Source organism: Staurois parvus, unplaced genomic scaffold (genome assembly GCF_062004578.1).
Source record: "Staurois parvus isolate SC_StPar_1 unplaced genomic scaffold, SC_StPar_1.0 ptg000586l, whole genome shotgun sequence".
In the NCBI taxonomy this organism is placed as follows: Eukaryota; Metazoa; Chordata; class Amphibia; order Anura; family Ranidae; genus Staurois; species Staurois parvus.
In genome coordinates this window covers 1,237,417-1,262,603 of record NW_028318382.1, presented here as the reverse complement: position 1 = coordinate 1,262,603, position 25,187 = coordinate 1,237,417, and the positions used below count along the sequence as shown (strand labels likewise).

The 25,187-nt window shown below is 40.1% G+C and overlaps 1 protein-coding gene across 1 annotated transcript in view; it reads left to right on the top strand.

The window, feature by feature from the left end:
* The first annotated feature begins 1,131 nt into the window (after positions 1-1,131).
* The window catches only part of LOC149450011 (melanin-concentrating hormone receptor 1-like), a 32,484-nt gene continuing 8,428 nt past the window's right edge, over positions 1,132-25,187 (top strand). The window contains exons 1-3 of the mRNA XM_089692436.1: positions 1,132-1,583; positions 2,195-2,880; positions 12,255-12,806. Of these exons, the coding sequence (XP_089548562.1) occupies positions 2,522-2,880; positions 12,255-12,806 (911 nt within the window). The 5' untranslated portion in view covers positions 1,132-1,583; positions 2,195-2,521. The remainder of the gene's footprint in view (positions 1,584-2,194; positions 2,881-12,254; positions 12,807-25,187) is intronic.

The window sequence follows — 25,187 nt, the reverse complement described above, 5'->3', positions numbered from 1 at the left end:
CTGTATACACAGTGCATACCAATCAATAGGGATTCCATACAGTTCTGGGGTCTTATTATTGGAAAAGGACAGGATAGCGGCTTTAACCTCATCTAAAGTAATAGGGTCTTCCAAAAGGGTTCTATCTGATGAGGAACGAACCAGGATAGGTAGGGTTTGGAATTTATTTCTCAGTGTAGAAACATCATACAGGAGAATGTGTGGATAATGGTAATAGGTTAAAAAGACCTGGAGTATCTCTGTAGGGGTCATCTGAATCTCACTTTTAACAGGCAAGCATCATTACCAACAGTAAAGAAAAGCTACAATGGGGCATGGTCTGAAATACCATTTAAGAGAAATGTGGCTGCAGTAATCTGTGAAAGAATAATGAGACACGCAAAGGCTAAATCTTTGTGGGATGCTGAGACATGAGTAGAAGAGAAACAGGAACACTGCTTTTCCCCAAGATGTATCCTCCTCCAAATATCAACACTCCACCACATATGTTGAGTAGACATCAGTGAGGTTTAGAAGATCTTTAAACAAGGATTCAGTGAAGATCTCCAGACATCTACTCTCCGCACCCTTGTGTAAACTGATCACTCGTACATTACTTCCACGGAGATGGTTCAAAATGTAAAATTTTTAAGTACTACCAAATGACTTTTCACAAGTCTCTGATGGCATTATCAAATGTACAGATGAGATTTGTTGTATGAATGTTTGTACAAAAATCTACCAATGTATAGCCAAGCTTTACTGTCCTGTTGCACTTTTTATTGCACAAAACTAATAGGAAACATGAGACTTATTTGTATGAAGATGAGCTTTCATTGGAGTTTTGAAAGCATATAAGTAGCCAGTGAGTCAGTTTAATGGCATTTTAGTTTTGGATGGACTGCAACTTTAAATTTTCTTTCCCCCTGGATTTAAGATCTATCCCATCATAATAAAAGCCCACAATACCTTTCTCATCTCATGCATGCTACATTATAGCAAAAAGTACATATAATTTTTTCAGCAATTTTTGATGCAGAACAACAGCACATCTGGATGGAGGCATTTGCAGAGAAGATGAAACAACTGCACTTAATAAGGAATCTGAGTGTGTATAGAATAGGGGAGGGTTAGCTAATGGACCTACATGAATGATGTCAAAGAGAAAGGAAACAGAGGGGATCAAAACAGAGCATAACTGAGAAGGATGACTATGAGAGAGGTATAGAGCAGAATAGAGGAAGAATAGAAAGCTCTGTGAAAAGAGGGAGAGTGTAAACGACCAGCTGAATCTGAGAATGGACAAGTACAAGTAGAAAGTAGGGGGAGGAGAGACATAACACAATGAACACAAACAGAATGAAAGAGAGGGGATCATGAAAAGCAGGAAAGAGAGAGGGTTTATTAGAAGAGGGAGGGGAGAGAGACATACAGAGGGGTAGATATAAGTAGATTAGAATGCCCATTTCTTACCTATTAGCCTTCTCTCTCCTTTCCGCTTTCCCTGCAATACCAAGCAACAAGTCACAGGTAATTGGAGCACAGATCTTGTCCTTGTCACATACTTAAATGCAGACACATTCACTGAGGCAGCTATACAGCAGGTAAGTCATAGAGAACCATCTGTGTATTATTGCATCTGTTTTAATGAGACAGTATTAGTGATTGAGCAGAATATAAAAGGAGAGTATTTCATGTGTATAGCACAAATATGTAAATTAATGATGTAATTGTGATGTATGACAGCACCTATATTTTGCTTTCTGTTCAAACTAGCTTTGTATGCCTGTTTTATAGCCAAGCAGACAAGCACTATACTGCAGTATATTAATGATACGCTTTGTGGTAATGCAGTACAGCTGCATTGACTGGATTAGCATTGCCTGTGAAATGCCACTGGTTTCTGGAAAGTGGTTATGAACATAAAGCCAGCTTGTATGAGCAATGACTATGTATGTCTAATATTGAATGTACCCAGATGTGTGTAGGCATTATATTGGGCTTGCAGCATCAGTAGCCTCTTATCACTACAGATTGTGTCTGGCTATAAAGTGAGCATATATATACTGTATGGTATGACTATGTGTATGCTAGTGTATACGGTAGAGTGTGCTGATCTGTGGGTAGGCAATGGTGCAGACTCATACAGGTGTCATGTCTCTGCGTGGGAGTGAGGTCATTAACCATCTATCTGTCTCCTTTATTTCTTTTTTAGGGCTGCCACAATGATGGGAAAGTGAGAACAGAATGAACCTGAACCTGTGGAAATGTACAATCAGAGACTACTGTAGAGAGTAGGCAGTGGAATTCAATGAGAATGAGGGGCTCACTCTGTATGTATGTATGCTTATAGTGCTACAGTCAAAAGAGGCTTAAGTCTCATAAAGCAAATACACTACAAGTAACAGTCACATGGGACAGACTGTGCCACAACAGAGGATATGCTTACATTTTAACAAACGTGTAGGCAATGGCAAAAACTTAAAACATCTGTTAAGACCAGGTAAACCCCATAGTTTTCAAAGAAGCTATTCCTGAGAGCATGACACCTTCACTTCCTTGGATGCCTACAACCCTACCCCCTGCCTCTGGTGTTATGTCTCTACGAGGTCCTGGGTGGGGGGTAGTGTATGGGATAATCTGTGGCTGTGGGGTACTGTGCAATGGACTGGTCCTAGCAGTGCTGCTCAGCTGCCGACACACTCTGGTGTCTGACCTGTATGTGGTGAACTTGGCCCTGGCTGACCTACTCTCTTTGCTTGGGATGCCCCTTCTTATCCATCAACTTCTCCATGACAGAGGCTGGGTTTTTGGAGACATCCTGTGCCGTGCTGTGACTGCCCTGGACCTTAACAACCAGATCACAGGTGTTGGCATCATCACTGCTCTCTGTGTGGACAGGTAATTGAGAAAAACAAGCAAGGTATTTTGTTTACATGGAAAGGAAGCCTACAGAGATCTGGTGTCCTGAGGTTTCATAACCCCAGGACTTAGGTTTACTGGCAGTAAGTTGAGCTGTGGCACAAAATGGACTATGGAACTCCTACAAAGAGAAAGGAAGCATGGGTAAAATTAGTTTTCTTTTTTATGTGTCTCAGAGTAGAACTATCTGTGCTTTTCATTGCATCCATTTATTTTCTCACCTGCAATGAAAGAATGAAAAGGAAATCTGATTGGGACCCATATGCAGTACAGTCATTTCTTCTTTCAGACACAGAAGGTAAACTCTTACTGGCACTGGAGGTCAGTTGTGGGCAGGAGACTTTGTTGCTGCAGAATGACTTTATCTTAAAGCTCTTCCAACAGTAGAAAGACCTTGTACAGTGAGGAACAGAAGTATTTGAACACCCTGCGATTTTGTAAGTTCTCCCACTTAGAAATCATGGAGGGGTCTGAAATTCACATTGTAGGTGTATTCCCACTCTGAGAGACAGAATTTAAAAACAAAATTCAGGAAATCACATTGTATGATTTTTAAAGAATTTATTTGTCTTGCACTGCTGAACATAAGTATTTGAACACCTGAGAAAATCAGTGTTAATATTTGGTACAGAAGCCTTTGTTTGCAATTACAGAGGTCAAATGTTTCCTGTAGTTCTTGACCAGGTTTGCACACACTGCAACAGGGATTTTGGCCCACTCCTCCACACAGATCTCCTCTAGATCTGTCAGGTTTCGGGGCTGTCACTGAGCAACACAGAGTTTCAGCTCCCTCCAAAGATGTTCTATTGGATTTAGGTCTGGAGACTGGCTAGGCCACTCCAGAACCTTGATATGCTTCTTATGGAGCCACTCCTTGGTTATCCTGGCTGTGTGCTTTGGGTCGTTGTCATGTTGGAAGACCCAGCCACGACCCATCTTCAATGCTCTGACTAAGGGAAGGAGGTTGTTGCTCAAAATCTCACAATAAATGGCCCCATTCATCCTCTCCTTAATACAGTGCAGTCGTCCTGTCCCCTTCGCAGAAAAGCACCCCCAAAGCATGATGTTACCACCCCCATGCTTCAAAGTAGGGATGGTGTTCTTGGGATGCAACTCATCCTTCTTTTTCCTCCAAACACGATGAGTGAAGTTTAGACCAAAAAGTTCTATTTTGGTCTCATCTGACCACATGACTTTCTCCCATGCCTCCTCTGGATCATCCAGATGGTCATTGGCAAACTTCAGATGGGCCTGGACATGTGATGACTTGAGCAGGGAACCTTCCGTGCAATGCATGATTTGAAACCATGATGGCGTAGTGTTCTACCGACAGTGACCTTTGAAACTGTGGTCCCAGCTCTCTTCATGTCATTGACCAGCTCCTCCCTTGTAGTTCTGGGCTAATTCCTCACCTTTCTTATCATCAGTGATACCCCACGAGGTGAGATCTTGCATGGAGCCCCAGTCCGAGGGAGACTGAGAGTCGTCTTTAGCCTCTTCCATTTTCTAACAATTGCTCCAACAGTTGATCTATTTTCACCAGGCTGCTTGGCAATTGCCCCGTAGCCCTTTTCAGCCTTGTGGAGGTCCACAATTTTGTCTCTGGTGTCTCTTGACAGCTCTTTGGTCTTACCCATGGTAGTAGTTGGTGTCTGACTGACTGTGGGGTGGACAGGTGTCTTTAAAGTGCTCAGACAGGTGCTACTAAGTTAGATTAATGAGTGGAGTAGAGGTGGACTTTTTAAAGGCACAGTAACAGGTCTTTGAGAGCCAGAATTCTTGCTGTTTCTTAGGTGTTCAAATACTTATGTTCAGCAGTGCAAGACAAATAAATTCTTTAAAAATCATACAATGTGATTTCCTGAATTTGTTTCTCTCAGAGTAGGAATGCACCTACAATGTGAATTTCAGACCCCTCCATGATTTCGAAGTGGGAGAAAATCGCAGGGTGTTCAAATATTTCTGTTCCTCACTGTATGTGTTTGTGGTCATTTGTCATAATCGTCTCACATAGGCAAATGTGCTTTAAAAGGTTTCCTGTGTTGTCTAAAGATACCATTTTAAATTATATACAACATATCACTTAACAGACAACAAATTATTTTGTTCAAGCATGCGAACCCCAAATCTGACTGCATCCAATATTGGATGGGTGGATATTGAGGCTGTCCTCCTAAAACATTAACAGTGGGGACGATGTTTTAATGCCTAACTTTACAGCCAAGTAGGTTGTCATCTTAGCCTCTGTTTTATCTGCCATTGTGCTGTATAAGTGAACAGTTATGACACCAGCCATTTAAAGTTTGACAGTTCAGTTGAGAGCACAAACAACTGTGACAGTTATCATGTACGGCATGCCTTGCATGTAACTATTTTAGGAAACAGTTAAACCAAAGGGTTTTATTCCACTTTGACTTTTCATTCACAGCTAGAATTTGCTTCTGTTTTATCTGCCATGGTGCTGCACAAGTGATCAGTTATGACACCAGCCATTTAAAGTTTGACAGTTCAGTTGAGAGCACAAACAACTGACAGTTATCATGCATGGCATGCCTTGCATGTAACTATTTTAGGAAACCGTTAAACCAAAGGGTTTCATCCCACTTTGACTTTCCATTCACAGCTAGAAAAAAAAAGGTATTTCCTGCTATTCCAGAAGCAATCTTTTGAATTGAGCAGCTTTTTAAGTTCCTCATAATTTCATGTGCTTTGAGTAGGATGATGGTTTGCATTCAAATCTATTAGTCTAAACTCAAGGTTCACCTTTGCCAGCTTTTCCAATAAAATAAGTGGCTGAAAGCCACAGTACAAAATAGCTATGGAAGTATACATAGAGTAATGTTAAGGTTAGTAACCTGCCATCTGCTAGTAGTTTCAACCTTTCTCAACCTTTTTTTTTACCACAGGGAACCCTTGAAATAATTTTCAGGTTTCAGGGAACCCTTGCTATAATAATTATCTCTACAGTTCACAATATAATTGCAGGCTAAGCATGTTGTAGATATATAGTAAAAAATAACAGGATAAAACATGCAATATGCCTAGAATAAGTGATGGCCAGAGCAGATATTTTTAACACCTTTCACTTCTTTATGACACAGTTATTTTGAGCAATAATAATGAAATTTATCTAGCAGTAATAATGGCCAGAAAAATGAATTGCAGTATCCTTTTACATTGGTTTCCAGTGAGATATGTGCTCTCATACCTTAGTGGTCAGTGGAAAATGAAGAGTCCCTATATATTGTTGATAAGTGGAAGAAGTCAGTGAAAATAATACCCTGTTGACACTGGAAGCAGCTGCAGGAGCATACAAATTAAGAGAAGAAAATGCAGGACGCTGCAGCCCTAGGACCTGGGGGAATCATCAACAGATGTAAAGCACTGTCAAGGTGAATACATTTCAGGGAAGGAGTGGGGAATTTATGCTGGGGGCCCTTTTATCCTGGGGGATGGAAGAGGGGATTTTTTTCTTGGAGAAAGAAATTGTCTGACTACTGTGTTCTAGCTGTTACCTAATTTTACCCCTGCATCCTGTATGTTTCCTTTTTTTTACCCCTGTGCTTTGTGCTTTACTTACTCCTGACTCCTGCGCTCTGTTCATTATGCACTCTGACCCTCTGAGCTTTGTGAATTACATACTCCTGACCCCTGCAGCCTGCACCTTACATACTCAAGACCCCTGCTATCTGTGCCTTACATAGTCAAGACCCCTGAAATTTGTGCCTTACACACTCCTGACCCCAGAACTCTGTGTCTGACTACTGCGCTCTGTAGCCTACATACCTTTGATCCCTGCACACTGTGCCTTACAAACTCTTGCCCCCTGTATACTGTGCCTTACATACCTCAGACCCCTGCACACTGTGCCTTACATACTACTGCCCCCTGCACACTGTGCCTTACATACCTCTGAACCCTGAACAATGTGCCTTACATACTCCTTCCTCTGCACACTATGCCTTACATACTTGTGACTCTGTACTTTACATACTCTTGACCCATTCACTTTGTGTCTTACATGCTCCTAACCCCTGCACTCTGTGCCATACATACCCTTGACTCCTTCTCTGTGACTTACATACTCCTGCACACTGTGCCATACATACCCTTGACTCCTTCTCTGTGACTTACATACTCCTGCACACTGTGCCATACATACCCTTGACTCCTTCTCTGTGACTTACATACTCCTGCACACTGTGCCATACATACCTCTGACCCCTGCACTCTGTGCCTTACATACTCCTGACCCATGCACTCTGTGCCATACATATCCTTGACTCCTTCTCTGTGACTTACATACTCCTGAACACTGTGCCGTACATACCTCTGACCCCTGCACTCTGTGCCTTACATACTCCTGACCCATGCACTCTGTGCCATACATACCCGACTCCTTCTGTGTGCCTTACATACTCCTGACCTCTGCAGATTGTGCCTTACATATTTCTGACCCCTCCCCCCTTCCCCCTTCCACACTTCTGTCATCTGTACACTGTGCATTGAGCTACATTGTAAACTATATACTCCTGAGCAAAGCACTCCTAGTTTAAACAGATGCTGTTTGCCAAGTGTTTAAATATACAATGCAAATATAGAGCAACAGTAAAAAACAAAGGCAGCTGACAGTTACATGTGGCACTTGAACTACTAGTTGCAGATCCTTTGTTTAAACCATAATGGCTGCCTTTGAACATTATAGGGTGGTAGAAATTGTATTGTGTATACATTTGCTAAATCAAAAAGCAAAGGCTGTTATTCTTTATTTTCTGTCAGATTTGATACAAAGGAACTGCAGTGTCCTTTAATGACATCATGTAAAATGTGCTATTCACATGTAAAAAAATGAATTTTAAATAACTTTGATTTTGAAAAGCTAGTGAAGTTTAAAATACATGTTAATAAATGCCAATGGTATATTTTATTCAGGAACATAACTTTTTAGGCTTTTATATTTTAGGCTTAGAGTTTCCTTACAGGAGAAGTATGAACAAAGCTTTTTAGGCCATACTTCTCCTGTGGGTCACAGGAGTACACTTTTTTTCTGCACTCCTGTGACCCAGATTCAGACAATGTAGGACTAAAGTCAGTAGTCTCTGATCACTCAGTTCTCTGTGTAGAAGTGGCGGGGGACAGCTGCAGCCTGGATCAATGCTGCAGCCATCTAGGTGAGTATGTATGTTTGTTTTTTTGGATCCCGCACTTCTCTTTTAACCAATTCAATACCGGGCAATTTTACACCTTCCTGCTCAGGCCATTTTTCAGGTTTCAGCGCTCTCACACTTTGAATGACAATTGCGCGGTCATACAACACTGTACCCAAACTAAAATTTTATCATTTTCTTCACACAACTAGAGCTTTCTTTTGGTGGTATTTAATCATCGCCAGGGTTTTTGTTTTTTGCTAAATTAACAAAATAAGACCGAAAATTTTGAAAAAAAACACATTTTTCTTTGTTTCTGTTATCAAAGTTTGCAAATAAATAATTGTTCTTCATAAATTTAGGCCGAGATGTATTCTGCTACATGTCTTTGGTGAAAATAACCCAAATTAGGATGTATTTTTTAGTTTGTAGGAAAGTTATAGGGTTCACAAACTATGGTATAGATCTGAATATTGATCAATCCTGAAGTACTGACAGCCAATCTAATTTCTTGAGGTCCAAGAATGTCAGAATAGTACAGATGTCCCCCAAATGACCCCTTTTTGCAAAGTAGACAGTCCGACGTACTTCATAAGAGGCATGGCGAGTTTTTTGAAGTTGTATTTTTTTTGTCATAATTTTTCGGAAAATGAAAAAATAAAAAAAATTATTTTCACTATTTGTTTTTTACATACTGTCACCAGTGCAGTACAGCGTCATCATATAACCGGCATGGCGGTGATCAGGGACACTGACTGGTGACAGTGTGAAAAAAAAAAACATATTTTTTTTAAATTTTTTTTATTATTTTAACTTTTTTATTAAATTTTTTTTCTTTTTTTTAAGATTTTGTTTTTCATATTTCACTATGTCCAAAGTAGTACAATGTTACCATAGTAACATTGTACTACTTTGGGGAAGTGATCAGTATATATATATATATTTTTTTTTACACAATTTGCTTATAGCAAAGAATTACTTTGCTATAAGCAAGCATTTACCTGAATGACATTGATTCATTCAGGGTTTTTTTTTTTTTTTTTTGTGCTTAGCTGTGATTTGGCCACAGCTAATCACATGACATGTGCATGTGATTAGCTGTGACCATTCACAGCTAGACACTAGTATACAATGGATGGCATGAATGAAGCCATCCATTGTATACAACTGTCATGTGACCTGCTGTGATTGGTCACATGGTACCGGCAACGGGGCCGATACTCAGATCTGTTATCGGCCGTGTCCGAGGTACACGGCCGGTGACAGATCGCGCCGCTGCGCGGGTCTGCAATCGCGCGAACTGCGCATGTGTGGGAGTATGCCAAATGGCGGCCTCCCGGAAAGCTAGTGCATTTTTCTGGACGCCATACGGCTATTGGCCAGGCATCAAATGGTTAAAGTGATTCTCTTTTAAAGCCAATGGCTCCCACTGGCTGTCTCAGCCAATGAGGAGGAAGAGACCCTAGGCTGTCATTCACATCACTGGATCGCGATGCGGCTCAGGTAAGTATTGAGGGGCTTAGGGAGCTGCTGCACACAGAAGGTTTTTTACCTTCGTGCATAGAATGCATAAAGGTAAAAAACCTTCAGCCTTTAAAACCACTTTAGGCTGTCTGTCCATATGTTTGTGATGCACAGAATGAATTCTAGAAATAGAACCCCTGTGGATAAGGGATAATTTGAAGCCTGTGGTTCCTTCTGAGTCATGACATAACTAAAATTGGGGAACGATCTGGTTTACACTTTATTTGCAAGGGAAGGAGGAGACAATGCCCTTTATATGAAGAGCAATATACAACCTCCTATAATATAAGGTACTGAGGAAATGGCAGAGACTCTTAGTTGCCCTAGAAACAAAGAAATGAAGGAGAGGGAGACACTAACAATGGGGGTGACCTATATGATTGCAGTATAAAATGTGGGAAAAGGTAACAAAGTTCTTGGAGGTCTACCAAGGACATTTCATTGGTGACAACGATGAAGTACTCAAGCAATGAGTTTTTAAAATGGGAAGCATACTAAATAATGAAGTACATTTAGTTTTACTTTTCTATAACTGTTTGAAAAATAATGGTGCAAATATTCTTTTAAGTTCCTGTGCAACATTTCCTTCTGGCTCCTCAAATATGAGATTTAAAGTTGGACTTCACTCTTTCAATCCACATGAACTATTTTTAATTGTTATGCTGCTAGCATTGTAAATAGGAAAGTATATCATATTTGCTTGTTTTAAACATTCCTTTTACATTTCTTCAGTTACTTCCTGGTTTCCAGCCCTAGGTAAATGATGTCATACATCTCAGAAGTCTTCAGGAGGGATTTTCTCAGCTAAGCACACCCTACTGCTTGCTTTCCTGAGCTAAGGGCAGATAGATTTCAGGAAGTAAATGCCACGAGTCTTCTGACCTAATTCAAGATGCACGTGGACAGAAATGCAAGAGGTGATTTCTCAGCAAAATAAAGCATTGAGACATGGAAGGCTGAGTTTGCTTTGAATATTAAAAGTGAATTAAATAATGCTTTTGGTTTGTGGTGCTCAGATGTAGTGTAGTTCCGCTTTAAGTTATACATGGAGCCTGGTGGGCTTCTATGGGTAACCACATTTTGTACATTGCTTTGACCTAAAGTGTTACTAAACCAACAGTAGTAAAATTTCTCTGTATATGTAGTAAAGCATGCTTGTTATACTCACTGTGAAACCTAAGGGGTTAATCCTCCGCATTGTGTAAAAAGGCTGTTTGATCCTGTCTTCTCTGATCCTCTCCGTCTTCTACTGTCCCCAATTCATCTGTAAATTTCTCTGTATATGCAGTAAAGCATGCTTGTTATACTCACTGTGGAACCTAAGGGGTTAATCCTCTGCATTGTGTAAAAAGGCTGTTTGATCGTGTCTTCTCTAATCCTCCCCTTCTACAGTCCCCATTCCATCTGCTGATATTACAGAGCTCTAGGAGTTACTCTGCACATGCTCAGTTTAGTGTGTATTGCTAGAGAGGTTTTTGTTTTCTTTGAGAGTGTGCATGTGATCAGCACAGAGCCAATCAGCACTGTCCAGACAGAGGGTCAGGTGTTATGCAGCCTCATAGGACAGTCAGAGCAGAATGAAAACTTTTTCCTACAAGATTAACCAATTCTCAGCTGGACACTGAATGAAGTCACAAGACTGCTATATACTGCTGATGAGAAAAGGTATTTAGCAGTGTATATTTACTAAAATAATTATTAACTAATAATTTTCATATTCTGTGTACTGCGGGAGACCGGATATACTGGATGCCGGGTCCTGGGTTTAGTAACACTTTAAAAACGTATGTTTTGGGTCCCTGTATTTTCAATATTTCATTGTACAATTCTCAGGTTGTACTTCCAGATCCTGTAGCAACCCTAAGGAACAAAGATCACTGATAAAATCACATGAAACTGATCAACTTCAAAACTGTGTTTCAGCGAATGGCTCACTAAGGTGGGGTTGAACATTTAAAGTATAACTAAACCCAAGAACACAAATATTATTAATTTAAAGCCTGTGCTTAGATGTGGTGACTGTATACGTTTTCAAGAACATAGTTAGCAAGCACAGAAAATATGTATTGATCTTGCTGGACATGCATCCTTGTCATTTCTTGTGAGATGAAGTGGAAATAAATCTTGGGTAAACTATTAATCCTATCACCCCACGTGTAATGGAGATCAACATAGACAGACAGGTTTGAAATCCAGAGAGTATGGTATTTATAGGATTAGCACAAAAAATAAAGGAAAAAAAATTAAACATCTAACAACAAATAAAATAATAAAACATCTAACAAATAAAACATTCACATCATCTAAGCACTGGAATACTTCAATCTAGTAATGTTTTTGGGTTTAGATATGCATTCACTGGTTTTAAACTCTAAATTAAAGCTGAACCCCAATTGCATCATCTTTCATTGTGGTATTATTCTCTTATCTCTGTAAATTAGTTTTCTTTTCTCGGATTAGCATAAAATTGCGTTAATGTGTGTGTCAGTATAGATTTGATACCTATTTTGATAAGAAAAAAGGGGAGAAAGTAAAATCCAGGGGATATGTTTTCATTTGTACCCATCAAGTATATCAGGTATGAAAACATTAGTGGAAAATTAATGAGTAATGGTATAAGAATGTAAACCGATAACATTAAATATTTGTAACAGAATTATGTTTTTTCTGGTCTCTTGGCAGATACGTGGCAGTGGTGCACTCAGCAACCATGGGCCAGCGGAGGAGTGTGCGCTGTACGTGGATAGTAACTGGTTGTGTTTGGGTATGCTCACTCCTCCTCAGCACACCGGTCCTCCTCTACTCTGGAGTGCAATGGGGAGATGGAGTGGCTCTCTGTGTCCTGGATCTTCCTGGAGCTCCTCCATCGCTATATTGGTACACATTAATGCACAGTCTCTTGACTTTCCTCTTGCCATTGTCAGTCATTGTAGTGTTGTATTCCCTCACCCTTCATCACCTTTCTAGAGTTATGAGAAGAGTTCAAAGGGCTCCGTCTCAGCGCAGTCGCAGAGTCACCAGGATGGCTCTGGCTATTGTGGCTGCATTCCTATTTTGCTGGGCTCCCTTCCATGCAGTGCAGCTTGTCAATCTTTTCTCCAGTGGGCCTCCTTCAATCTCTACCTTCTACCTCAATCAAGCTGCTATTTGCCTGGGCTATGCTCACAGCTGTGTCAGCCCGCTCCTGGTCATCTGCTGCACTGAGGGCTTTCGGGAGAGGTTGCCTCATGCCCGGTGAGTACAATTATTATTATTTATTTATTACAGGTACTTATATAGCGCCGTCAATTTTACGCAGCGCTTTACATACATACAGTCAGGTCCATAAATATTGGGACATCGACACAATTTTAACATTTTTGGCTCTATACACCACCACAATGGATTTTAAATAAAACGAACAAGATGTGCTTTAACTGCAGACTGTCAGCTTTAATTTGAGGGTACATCCAAATCAGGTGAACGGTGTAGGAATTACAACAGTTTGCATATGTGCCTCCCACTTATTAAGGGACCAAAAGTAATGGGACAGAATAATAATCATAATTCAAACTTTCATTTTTTAATACTTGGTTGTAAATCCTTGGCAGTCAATTACAGCCTGAAGTCTGGAACGCATAGACATCACCAGATGCTGGGTTTCATCCCTGGTGATGCTCTGCCAGGCCTCTACTGCAACTGTCTTCAGTTCCTGCTTGTTCTTGGGGCATTTTCCCTTCAGTTTTGTCTTCAGCAAGTGAAATACATGCTCAATCGGATTCAGGTCAGGTGATTGACTTGGCCATTGCATAAAATTCCACTTCTTTCCCTTAAACTCTTTGGTTGCTTTTGCAGTATGCTTTGGGTCATTGTCCATCTGCACTGTGAAGCGGCGTCCAATGAGTTGTGAAGCATTTGGCTGAATATGAGCAGATAATATTGCCCGAAACACTTCAGAATTCATCCTGCTGCTTTTGTCAGCAGTCACATCATCAATAAATACAAGAGAACCAGTTCCATTGGCAGCCATACATGCCCAAGCCATGACACTACAACCACCATGCTTCACTGATGAGGTGGTATGCTTAGGATCATGAGCAGTTCCTTTCCTTCTCCATACTCTTCTCTTCCCATCACTCTGGTACAAGTTGATCTTGGTCTCATCTGTCCATAGGATGTTGTTCCAGAACTGTGAAGGCTTTTTTACATGTCGTTTGGCAAACTCTAATCTGGCCTTCCTGTTTTTGAGGCTCACCAATGGTTTACATCTTGTGGTGAACCCTCTGTATTCACTCTGGTGAAGTCTTCTCTTGATTGTTGACTTTGACACACATACACCTACCTCCTGGAGAGTGTTCTTGATCTGGCCAACTGTTGTGAAGGGTGTTTTCTTCACCAGGGAAAGAATTATTCAGTCATCCACCACAGTTGTTTTCCGTGGTCTTCCGGGTCTTTTGGTGTTGCTGAGCTCACCGGTGCGTTCCTTCTTTTTAAGAATGTTCCAAACAGTTGTTTTGGCCACGCCTAATGTTTTTGCTATCTCTCTGATGGGTTTGTTTTGTTTTTTCAGCCTAATGATGGCTTGTTTCACTGATAGTGACAGCTCTTTGGATCTCATCTTGAGAGTTGACAGAAACAGATTCCAAATGCAAATAGCACACTTGAAATGAACTCTGGACCTTTTATCTGCTCATTGTAATTGGGATAATGAGTGAATAACACATACCTGGCCATGGAACAGCTGAGAAGCCAATTGTCCCATTACTTTTGGTCCCTTAACAAGTGGGAGGCACATATGCAAACTGTTGTAATTCCTACACCGTTCACCTGATTTGGATGTAAATACCCTTAAATTAAAGCTGACAGTCTGCAGTTAAAGCACATCTTGTTTGTTTCATTTAAATCCATTGTGGTGGTGTATAGAGCCAAAAATGTTAGAATTGTGTCGATGTCCCAATATTTATGGACCTGACTGTATACTGTGCATTCACATCAGTTCCCAACCCTCAAGGGATGTACAATCTAATTATAAATTTGCATTTCTACCCACATCAAGTATATATATACCACAGTAAAGCTGATCTATTATCTTGCTTGTAAAAACTAATATATAGCTTTAAAGTAGCTCTAAAGCTGTAATATACTATTAGCAGTAAAAAAATAGAACTTTTTTTTTCTTATAAATGCATTTAAACCTGCGTGATAAACAAACTGACTTCTCTTTCTGAAAATGCATGGCTCCTATGCTGACCCTGGCTTACATTCGTTGATCAAAGACCAAGAAAATATATATGCATATAAGGACATGTCATACTTCTAATTTTCCTGCTTTAATGTGTTGATAGATACACAAACACACAGTATGTGCATATATATATATATACAAATTAATTTTTTGTACATCTACTGAAATGGCTGTTCTTTGTGCTTCAGGTACCTGGGTACCGGAGAGGGTTTTATCTTTTCTTTGATGTGAGGCTTATTCACAATGTATTGGTAAATTATGTTACTGCATCCAGGTAATTCTGAACATACCTGTTTTTTTCTGCAAGAACTCTTTCATCACCTGAGTCAGACAGGCAGAGTCTTCAACATCCTAAAGCTGGCCAGAGGTGGTTAGTTATTTTTTTCATTCAACCAGAGGGCTGAGCAAAAAAACACCCAAAATAATAGACTTCTCCATCCACATAAACGGTACCCACTGCAGCTGATTGGCTGTAGCTGCTGAAGGAGATAAGTTTTCCAGATTGTCTCTTCGATCAATCAAACAACTGACTTCTGTTGAGCAGGGACAACCACACACTAATTGAAATACGGAATCTGGCTGAATTCTGATCAGTGTATAGTAAGCTTAGCATTTGGTATACCTTTCAGTAATGATACTTTTGGGTTGCTTTCTGCTTTAAGATTGCTTTCATATTAGGTAACATGTGTATATTTGATAGGGCTTTCTCTTTCCTGACTGGTAGCTGACATCACTGATTTTCTCTCTGATCATATTGAGGCCCTGCCACTTTGACAGAAATTCATTTTCTAAAGTATGTACCAGAAATATATCTGGCCACACACTGATCGAAATTCCTGCTGAACTGGCCGAATTTCAATTAGTGTATGGCTGTCCCTGATAGACTTTTCTGTAAAAGGGACATGTTGAAAAATGTTCCTCAAATAGCAGCTGCTGATCAGTGTTTTCTGACAGTAGTGGGGGGGCACCTCATTGGTGTGCATGAAGGAATCTGTTAGTATTTTTCTTTCAGCCCACAGCTGAACGAAAAAACAAACAAAACAACTAACTACCATCCAAACTTCAAACAGGAAAAACCTGTAGAGGATTGTTGGCACTTTTGTATTGCAATCTTGAAGTATGGTTACAAGAAGACCCAGTTTTTTTCATCCTTATTGACCACTGTTAATTTTGATGTCAAATTTCGATTTTGTTTTAAATCATGGTCTTTTGACTAAAATGCCATTTTAGTTTCAGACAGCACAGGGCAGGGTATTATACTTTGGAGATGGGGAAGTGACCTGAAAGTGGGAATGGGGAAGTAAATGAGAGTGAGGGAGTGCACAGGGAAGAGTGCTTTATACTCTGAGGATTGGGAGGTGAGGTGACCTCCAACTGGGAATATGGAAGTATGTGGGGTGGGGGGTGCACAGGGCAGAGAACTGAACAGTCTGCGGGGGCTCTTATTTTACAAGGTACTAAGTATTGCTATCTTGCTGCAAGGAGAAACACTCATCACGTCATATCCAGACATGAATCCAATGGAGGAATTCCACATTTTCTGTGGTTTGCAGGGAATTGTTCCAGAACTCCCAGGCAGCAGGGAGACAAAAGGAGCCTACGTCCCTCAGCCAATACAGCTTGCCGATAGAGTCAGGGGTGTGGGGCTTTAACAGACAGGCAGAGCTCAGAGGAAAGCAAAAGTTCAGGTGGGTAAATGTCCCTCCCTCACATTTTCATTCTGTTTTCATTCAGTGGTGAAAATTGGAATTGATTTTTGTCATAGTTTTCGTCAATTGACATAATTCTATTTTTTATCACTGAAAACATGCAGGTGACGAAAACATTTTCGGCAACAAAATTAACACTGTTATTGACCACTTTTTTTGCATACTTTTCAGGGTTCTATTGATATGTTCTAGCAGCCCATCAATTTGGGGGAGGTGCATAAATCAGTAATTTTAAAAAACAGACAAAGCCCTCTGGTTACCTTTGACATGAAAGGGGTCACTTGGCCTGTCAAAATATCCTTAGGATATTTGCTGAGTCATCCATTTTGCCCCTAAATTACCATAAAACACATAAGAATAAGCCAAATACAACACCATCCTTGTGTGCAAATGGGGAACCCCCAGCTGCCCCACAACCTTCTCTAGCCCCTTCTCTACTTGATACAGAGTGTCATTATATATTGCAAAATGAGGGTATGCCAAGCTACCTTCCATTTTTTGGGGGTACTCAGTTTTTCATCTTTACATTTTACCATGGATTTGCCAAGTCTGTGGTATCTTAACAGTTGTGCAGATAATAAAACCCAGAACCCTACTGTGCTAGTAGCATGCCTCAATGGAAAATAAACAACGTATAACAGACAATAAAGGCAGTGCTTAAATCTAAAAAATGCAACACAATAATAAAGAAAACCAATAACAAAATGGTGCTATAATAGAAAATAAAAAACGAAGTCCTTAAATACTGAAGAAGATAAAGAAGATCCTAAACCACATATAAACCATGTAATGCAATAGGTACGCTCTCTGTATCCAAACCATGTCACTCCACACCATGTGAACCTTAAACCGTGAAAAAAAACTCCGAGACCTCCAGGTTATAGTTAGGCCATAATCCACCAACGTATTAAATTCTACCAATATTCAAACAAACTTAAGGTTTCCAGAATATATCAGAAAGATACCTCTTCCTTACACACTTGCACTCATCGTGAATTATGAGTTACTTGATATGGTGGCAGAAAAAGCAGCCCGGCTCAAGCAGATAGACAGCTAAGAAGTCTGATATTATGCAGCTATTATTGATTGTACAGTTAATAACTGAGGACACCTCAAATTGGGATCGCGCAACTGTGTTTTGGACTATCGGTTATTTCTGGCACTAAAGTGGTATCCTTTGAGTCTTCTACCATGACCACTAGTGGGAAATACATCTAACATAAGGGTGTCTACGTCCCCCTTGATATCAAGGGGGATATGAATATCCTTTACTTCAGACATATGTATCTGTTTTATTCATGCCTCCACCCGGGGTACTTCTATTGTAATAGGACATATCTGCCTTCCGGTCTTAGTTCCTAAATGCAATATCAAAACAAACTAAGCAAATAGTCTCCTTAGGCTCATGTAATATGAGGCAGTTGGCAAAAACATGTCCCAGTACTTGGCATTAAAAAGGGTGCTAGCACATAAGCCCACTGATCTTCAGGTAGTTTCTTATGTTCTCTTCAAAAAGTTGAGGCAGGTTCCAATATCATCCTCCAGAGCCAATTTCCATAAAACATTCTGCACCAGCTGTTGAGGTGTAAATGTTGCCCCCTATGCCACCATTTGCTTCTCTGACATGGCCTGTATCTTCTACATTAGAGCCAGGTTTACCTGCTGTAGTCTCTCTAAGGAGGCTTCAGTCAGCTGTTGCATCTGTTAGGCAGTTAAGCAGTTTTGCAGTAGCTAGTTAGTCTGTTGGTTAGCATTTGCCATTAATAGCTGTTTTCCAAGCTCCTCACAGAAGAGAGAATGAGAGAGAACTGAGCATCAGTCAGCTCATATATGTAAAGGCCTGTGCACATCTGACATGAATAAAGAGGTCTGGCTACCAGGTAGGAGATGGACCTAGGAATAGCACCTCAAAGTCTCTACACTAGGGGTATTGAATTAAAATTCATGGAGGTCCAATCAGTAAAATTTTCATCCAACAGAGGTCCGAACTGTATTTTTTTTTTCAGCCATCTCCTACTGTATATCACAATCCCTATACTTTAGTGTCCTCAGTACCCCCTACACGTCACAATCCCCCACTTCACATCAGTTTCACCTTTACAGTAGTGTTCTCAGGCCCCCTGCACATCACACCTACCCCTTTACAGTAGTGTACTGAACCCCCTTCATATCACACACTCCCATTATTTTCAGCAGTCCTCAACCCCCCCTTCAGATCATCACCCCCACACTCTGCCCCCTTCACATCTCTCCCCCACAGTACTGTCCTCTGCCCCTTCACATCACCCCCAGCAGAACTGTGCCCCCTTCACATCCCTCCACAATACTGCCCCCACTCTACATCTACGTCCCCACAGCACTGTCCCCCCCACATCTCCACCAACAGCCTGCCCCATCCCTTCACATCACAAATCCTCCTCCCCCAACAGTAGTGTTCTCTGACCTTTTCACATCAACCCCCTACACACACACACACACACACACAGCACTGCCCCTTTCATCACCCCCAGTAGTATACACATTCCTCCTCACATCAACCTCTGCCCCTTCACATCCCCCCACAACACTGCCCCACCCTTTACATCTCCCCCTCCACAGCATTGCGGACAGCAGGAGACAGAACATTTCTGGAGCGAGTGTGGAATAACAGCACAGTATTGATTAGAATGTGGGAGTGGGAGCTGTCATAACATTTCTGGATCGGATTCAGGAAGTACAGCACAGCAATGAATAGAGCGCGGGAGCTGCCTGAGTTAACTTTTTGTATTAATCTCCCTGGATTCCCTACTCCTTCTTTCCCACCCCTTTTACCCCCTTTTCACCTAACCCCCATTCATTGTCCATCCCAGAATTTTACCATCATGCGCCACACACTGACCCCAGCCTATTTTTAAATAAAGGTGCAATCACTGTGACGGTGTAACTCCCCTCATTCATTCTGTTGAGACACTGTTCTAGTTGTTTTCCACTATTGGGCTCACGCCCCTTTTTATCTTATTTTTGGTTGATACTTTGTAACCTCTGATTATTCATACATAAAGATACTGTACTGTAGATCCTATATCAGATGCTGCTTCATGCACCAGATGGTTATTTTTCTCAATAAATATTATAGAACAAAAACAAAGCAACAGGTATTTATTTATACTTGTGTAAAGGTACGAACATGAAGGAATGTGCACATATTGCAAAACATTTACTGATTATGTTTACATTTAATATATATTTTGCACTGACACTCTTCAATGTTAACAGCCTTATCAGTACCACTGGGTCCAAACCTTTCAATGTGCATTTTCATGCTTTTATTATGTGTATTAAAAAATGCATTTTACATGTGCAACCACTGTCACCAATAAGCCCCAGTAACCACCATAGTTATCCCCTTACCACAAATAACCCATATCTTAGCAGATTTCAGGTGCAGATGTACCATTAACACATGGCCGCAGCCTTGTCCAAAACTGCATTAGTTTTATGTTTTGCAGCACTTTTCTCCCTCCTGTCCCCACCTTGCTCCTTTGCATCTGGTTAGGATACCCAGCTTGGGGAAGAATGTAAGCTGCTCCTCTGACTTACCAGCTGATAGCTAAGCTCAAGCACTGTTGTATAACCAGGGGATTGATTTAATTGCTCCCCCAGGTCACTGATATGGCAGTGGGAGAGGATGTCTTTTGCAGGGGCACTGTCACCTTGCCCTGCTTGGGGCAAAGTTAGTGTTTTTTTATGGAGCTAGTTTTTCTGTTAATATCAGAAGTACAATAGGCTACATTTATTTATGCTAAGCATGCACAATACATAATTAAAAATAATATGAAATGTCTTGCCAAGTAGTTTGCTTAAGGATCAGATGAGCTTAAAAAAAAATAAAACTGGAAAAAATTGTACTTACATCTGCCCAAGATGTTCACATAAAACGTGAGACTTGTTCTCTCGTAAATAGTCATGGAAGGAGAAAGAAACTAAGCACTGAAAATAAAATGAGCTGGTTTCTAATAAGAGGCCATGAGATTTCCAAAGGTCAAGTCCAACATCCCTTTAGATGACCATAAATATATACTATTACTGCATATGCCCGAGCTGCAAACCTTTCAATTAACCTTGGCCTGTCTTGCTAATATCCACTTAAATGATTACTGACTGGCCATATTACAGTTCATCATGTAAAAATACTGCATATCCAAGGAAACAGAAGAAATACCAAATCTCACTTATGCAGACACAGAACCAAAGGTGCCAGACAGGGTTACATCTAAATAAACACCTTCAACTATTATTAATATTATACAGGATTTATATAGCGCCAACAGTTTGCTCAGCACTTTACAATATAACGGGAGACAATACAGCAACAATACAGTTCAATACAAGAGGGATAGGAGGGCCTAACCACTTGAGTCCCTGAGCCTTTTTCTCCCTTACAGTGTATCTCTACTTTTGCAGCCAAATTGGGTTAACACCTACTTAATAGTTGTTACATGTCCCCATTTACATAGCATAACTTTACAAAAATATTTAAAAATGCAAACTTACCTTTTTATAGATGCCCCTTTCTGCAAATTCCATCAATGTAAAAGCCTACTAGTTCCCTTTGTTTATAAGGGGGCTGAGAGCTGTGTTTTTTCAATAATTATCTCTGTCTGTATTATGATGGCAGATATAATCTCATTGGTTGTAAATTAGATTTTAACATTACCTGCCCTAAGAAAGGGTTAAAAGCATCTTAATAGGAACTGGATTCATCTAGTCCAGACTTTCTATTGGGACAGGTTACAGTGATTTTCTTGGGGAATTCTTCCAGTCAGCCATGACACCTTCTCCTAAGAGACATTTAAAAGGTAAGAAATATTTTTTTTAAAAAATGAGATAAGCTGTGTGAATGGGAGCAGATAACAGATAAACAGTGAGGTTTTTAAAATTTGAATGCAAAAATAGAAATACACTTTAATTCTTGAGTTTCAAAGTATTTATTTTATTTCAGGAATGTCTTGGTTCTGCACCTTTTACCTTTAAAGGATAAGTTCACCTTTGGGAACATGTTACATGTTCCACCTGTTTTTGGGGGGAACATGTAACATGTTCCCAATGCTGCACCCTGCGCCCCCCCCTCCCTGTGACAGAAGTATGGGGAAAAGTTCCCCGTGCTAGCTTTCACTTTTTTAAAACACACGGCCGCGTCATTCATTCACATTTACCTGCAAAAAAAATGTGCATCTATTATTTTTGGTCAAAAGGTGAAATTATCATTTAACTATCTCACTTATACTCTACCTTAATGCTCCATCTCCCCTACCTCGCTTCATGCTTGCTACCTATCTGCTGCATGACATGATATTTCAAACAGCCTGCTTAGCCTCTTCTATATATTTGGACGCTGCTAAGATCTATAAGCCAGTTGACTGATTTGCTTGATTTGTTGAGCTGTGACAGACATTGCTGTCCAACTACTATATTTAACAAGACTGACCTATTACAAAAGGAAAACAGTCTGCTGGGCTTTCTTACTTGCTTGGCCGCTGCTATAGGATCTATTAGCCATCTGATTGCTTCATCCGACCTGCCCAGGCTTGACAAGTTTCTCTCAAACTGCCATATTCAACAAGACTGTATTGTCACAAGGAATCATTGTATTTATGCTTTAGCTACAATTTAACGCCCTACAATAATTTCCAGTCCTTTGATGATTATACTTTAGCACTGTGGGACTCTACCATCATTTTAAGTGGCAACATAGCCAGATAATAATGTACTTTTAGCACTCAACTATCTAGTGCAATTATTAGCTGAGTTTTAGCTCAAGCTTCCAAGGGACACACACACATATGAGATGCTACCTTGAAACAATTATTTTTAATTCCATATTTATGGCTTGTTTGCAGTGGTGAAACTTTATAGTCTTGACACCTGATATCCCGACAATATTAGTTTCTGAATGTTTTTTTTGTCCATTATACGCGCTTTTTTGCGTGTCTTTTTAACTTGTGTGTTTTCCTCTAAAGCTGGAAGGTGTCTTGGAAATTCGCTATGAACAAATTTCTCCTTACCATGAGTACTCGCAGTTGGATGCGTAGAAATCCCCCATAAAGCTGTGCGAATCTCGCTTACCACGACTGCAGCTAAATGCCACGATTCCTGCCCCTCCAACTGGGTTACTATCTTGAGATGTGGGGAAATAGAGTTTCGGTTACCCAGGAATGATCAGGCGACACTCTCAGGTTGCTGTTGGAATTCACAAAGAGGCGGATCTAACTCCAGCCTCCGATTTTTATTTACAAGCAGACACAAACCCCCCACATGAATAAGGTCAATCCCCTCCCACAGAACAATGCAATGGGGAGTGCCTATACACAGGATGTACATTCCGATTGGAGCATAGCCTTTCCTTTTATCTATCACCAGTCCTCCCCTCCCTCCCCCCATGCTCTGAGGAGAGCAGACTTCCTATCCTACTAGCTCCTAGTGATATGTAAATTCTCTGTACAAGCAGTCCCTAGATTAAACAGTGTCTGTATCTGATTGGGCCCGATACGATCTTTGCTAAAACACATCCATCCAGATACAGTTTCAGGTTGGTAATGGCTTGTAAGATATACATGAGCCTACACGCGGAGTTCACACTGCTTGGCGCCTTGCGGTACGGAGTCCATGTGGTACTATGCTGCTGATATGTGGATACAGGCCCACGGCCTACCACCGGCAGCATTCGCATCGAATGCCGTTGTGGTATACACGCCGGTCTATAAGCGCAGATCTGCCATCTCATCCATTACCGAGCTGAGTACTGTAATACATATATTGTACATGCACATGGCCCAACTGCAGCCTTCTGAGCTTTAATTAAGCCACACAAGAGACATATGAATAACACCAATATATGACACATTTAAAGTTCAACCAAAAATACAAAATTTCCATGACAAAGGTCAATATTTGATATACTGATAATCTTTTGTAAGTTATAACTTTTTGTATTCAATAAAGTACATTTTTATGATAAGACCCAGCCTCAATCACTGTCACTGAATTAACCTCTTTATTCCCAGGGGACTTTTTTTTTTTTGTTTGTTTTTTGGCTATAGCGGCAACATCCATTTGGTGAGTGGAGATTTGGGTTATCTCCTAAAATGCTTTATGCCTTATGTTTTGGGGATGTTTTTTAACCTAATGTATTGCTAATTGTAATGTATCACTTTATTTGGGATAACACATAGGTGTCATTTTTATGTAATGCAGCAGAATGGTAATGCTCAAAGTAAACATTTGTGTTTTTGTTTAGGAGATACTTTATTCCCCACTCAATGGTACATTGCGATACACACAGAAAAATAAGAAATTAGTTTGTGTAAATCGTTAGCATAGCATTAGGATAAGATTAAATTGGATTGGCAAAAACACTAATTAGCATAACGGTGCCTTTTTCACAGATTTGCTAAAAATCCGAAGAATATTGCATTCACTCATGAGCATTTGACACTCGTGCATTAAATGCAAATGTCATCTGGATCATCTGTTATAGTTGGAACTTTAACTTCTTTTTATTCATTTAATTTTGTTTTACCTTATGGGAGGTCTGGATCATGTCAGTGGAAATTTGATCCAGATTATGCTGCTGTGAAACAGTGATCAGGCTGCAATCAACCAGCTATAAATCACTATAGGAGTGACAATTTAAAATGGGGACAAATAGCCATTTTAAAATGGCACCGAGGACTCTAGTGGCTACTAAATTGTATAACTATTAATACCCTTTATTCAATTTCAAAATAAAAAATAATCAAACCTCATTATATTCAAATTTGAATTAAGGATATTGTTATTAGTTGTATGTGTTTGTTAATTGAAGGTATTGTTACATAAGTGTGAGCCTTTTTGTAGTTTTTTTTCTTTTGTTTTTGTATCTGTTTTGAGTAAGCACCAACAGTGGTGCATTGCTTGTTTTCTTTGTAATTTAGAGCCGATTCACACCAATGGGAATGCAGTAAGGTATGCACAATGTGCATTGTACAACACAGTGTTTTTTTTATTTTGTTTACATTTTATTAAAACTGACAGCATACTGAAAAGAAGAAATAAGACACACTGCCTTGTCTATGCATTGTGACTGAATTGGGCAACTCTGCATAATGAGGCTGGTGTGAAAAATTATTTATGCAAGTACAGTCAATTGCTACTGCTGTATACTGCAAATCAACATTAGCCTAATTTACACAAGAAATGAGAATCTGATTGACAGTTGAAGAGGTTTATATGGAGGGCACACAATGGATGTAAAGGAAACACTGCAGTTAACATTATACTGCATATACATAACAAGTTTAAAGTGTTTGCAAACCCAAGATTTGATTGCTGCTTAAGAGTCCATTTACACCTGTCTACTCTGGTGTGTTGTGTTAACATATTATATCTCATGTTAACGTTCATTATGTAACAATTACCCATTCATTTTGCAAAAAATATAACTGCACATTTTTATTCAGTAGGCCACTGTGTGTATCAGTGTGCTGTAATGCAGGTGCATTATGAAGTCATTCAAAATTAATGTCACTGCAGCAAATCACAACGCATAATGTGTGTTGCCATATGTTGCAGTAGCTCACATTGCCGTAACACAGTGGTGTGAATCTAACTTTAAAGGTTCCTCTCACCATTCTAAATCTAACATTGCTGTCTTTATTGCTAGAA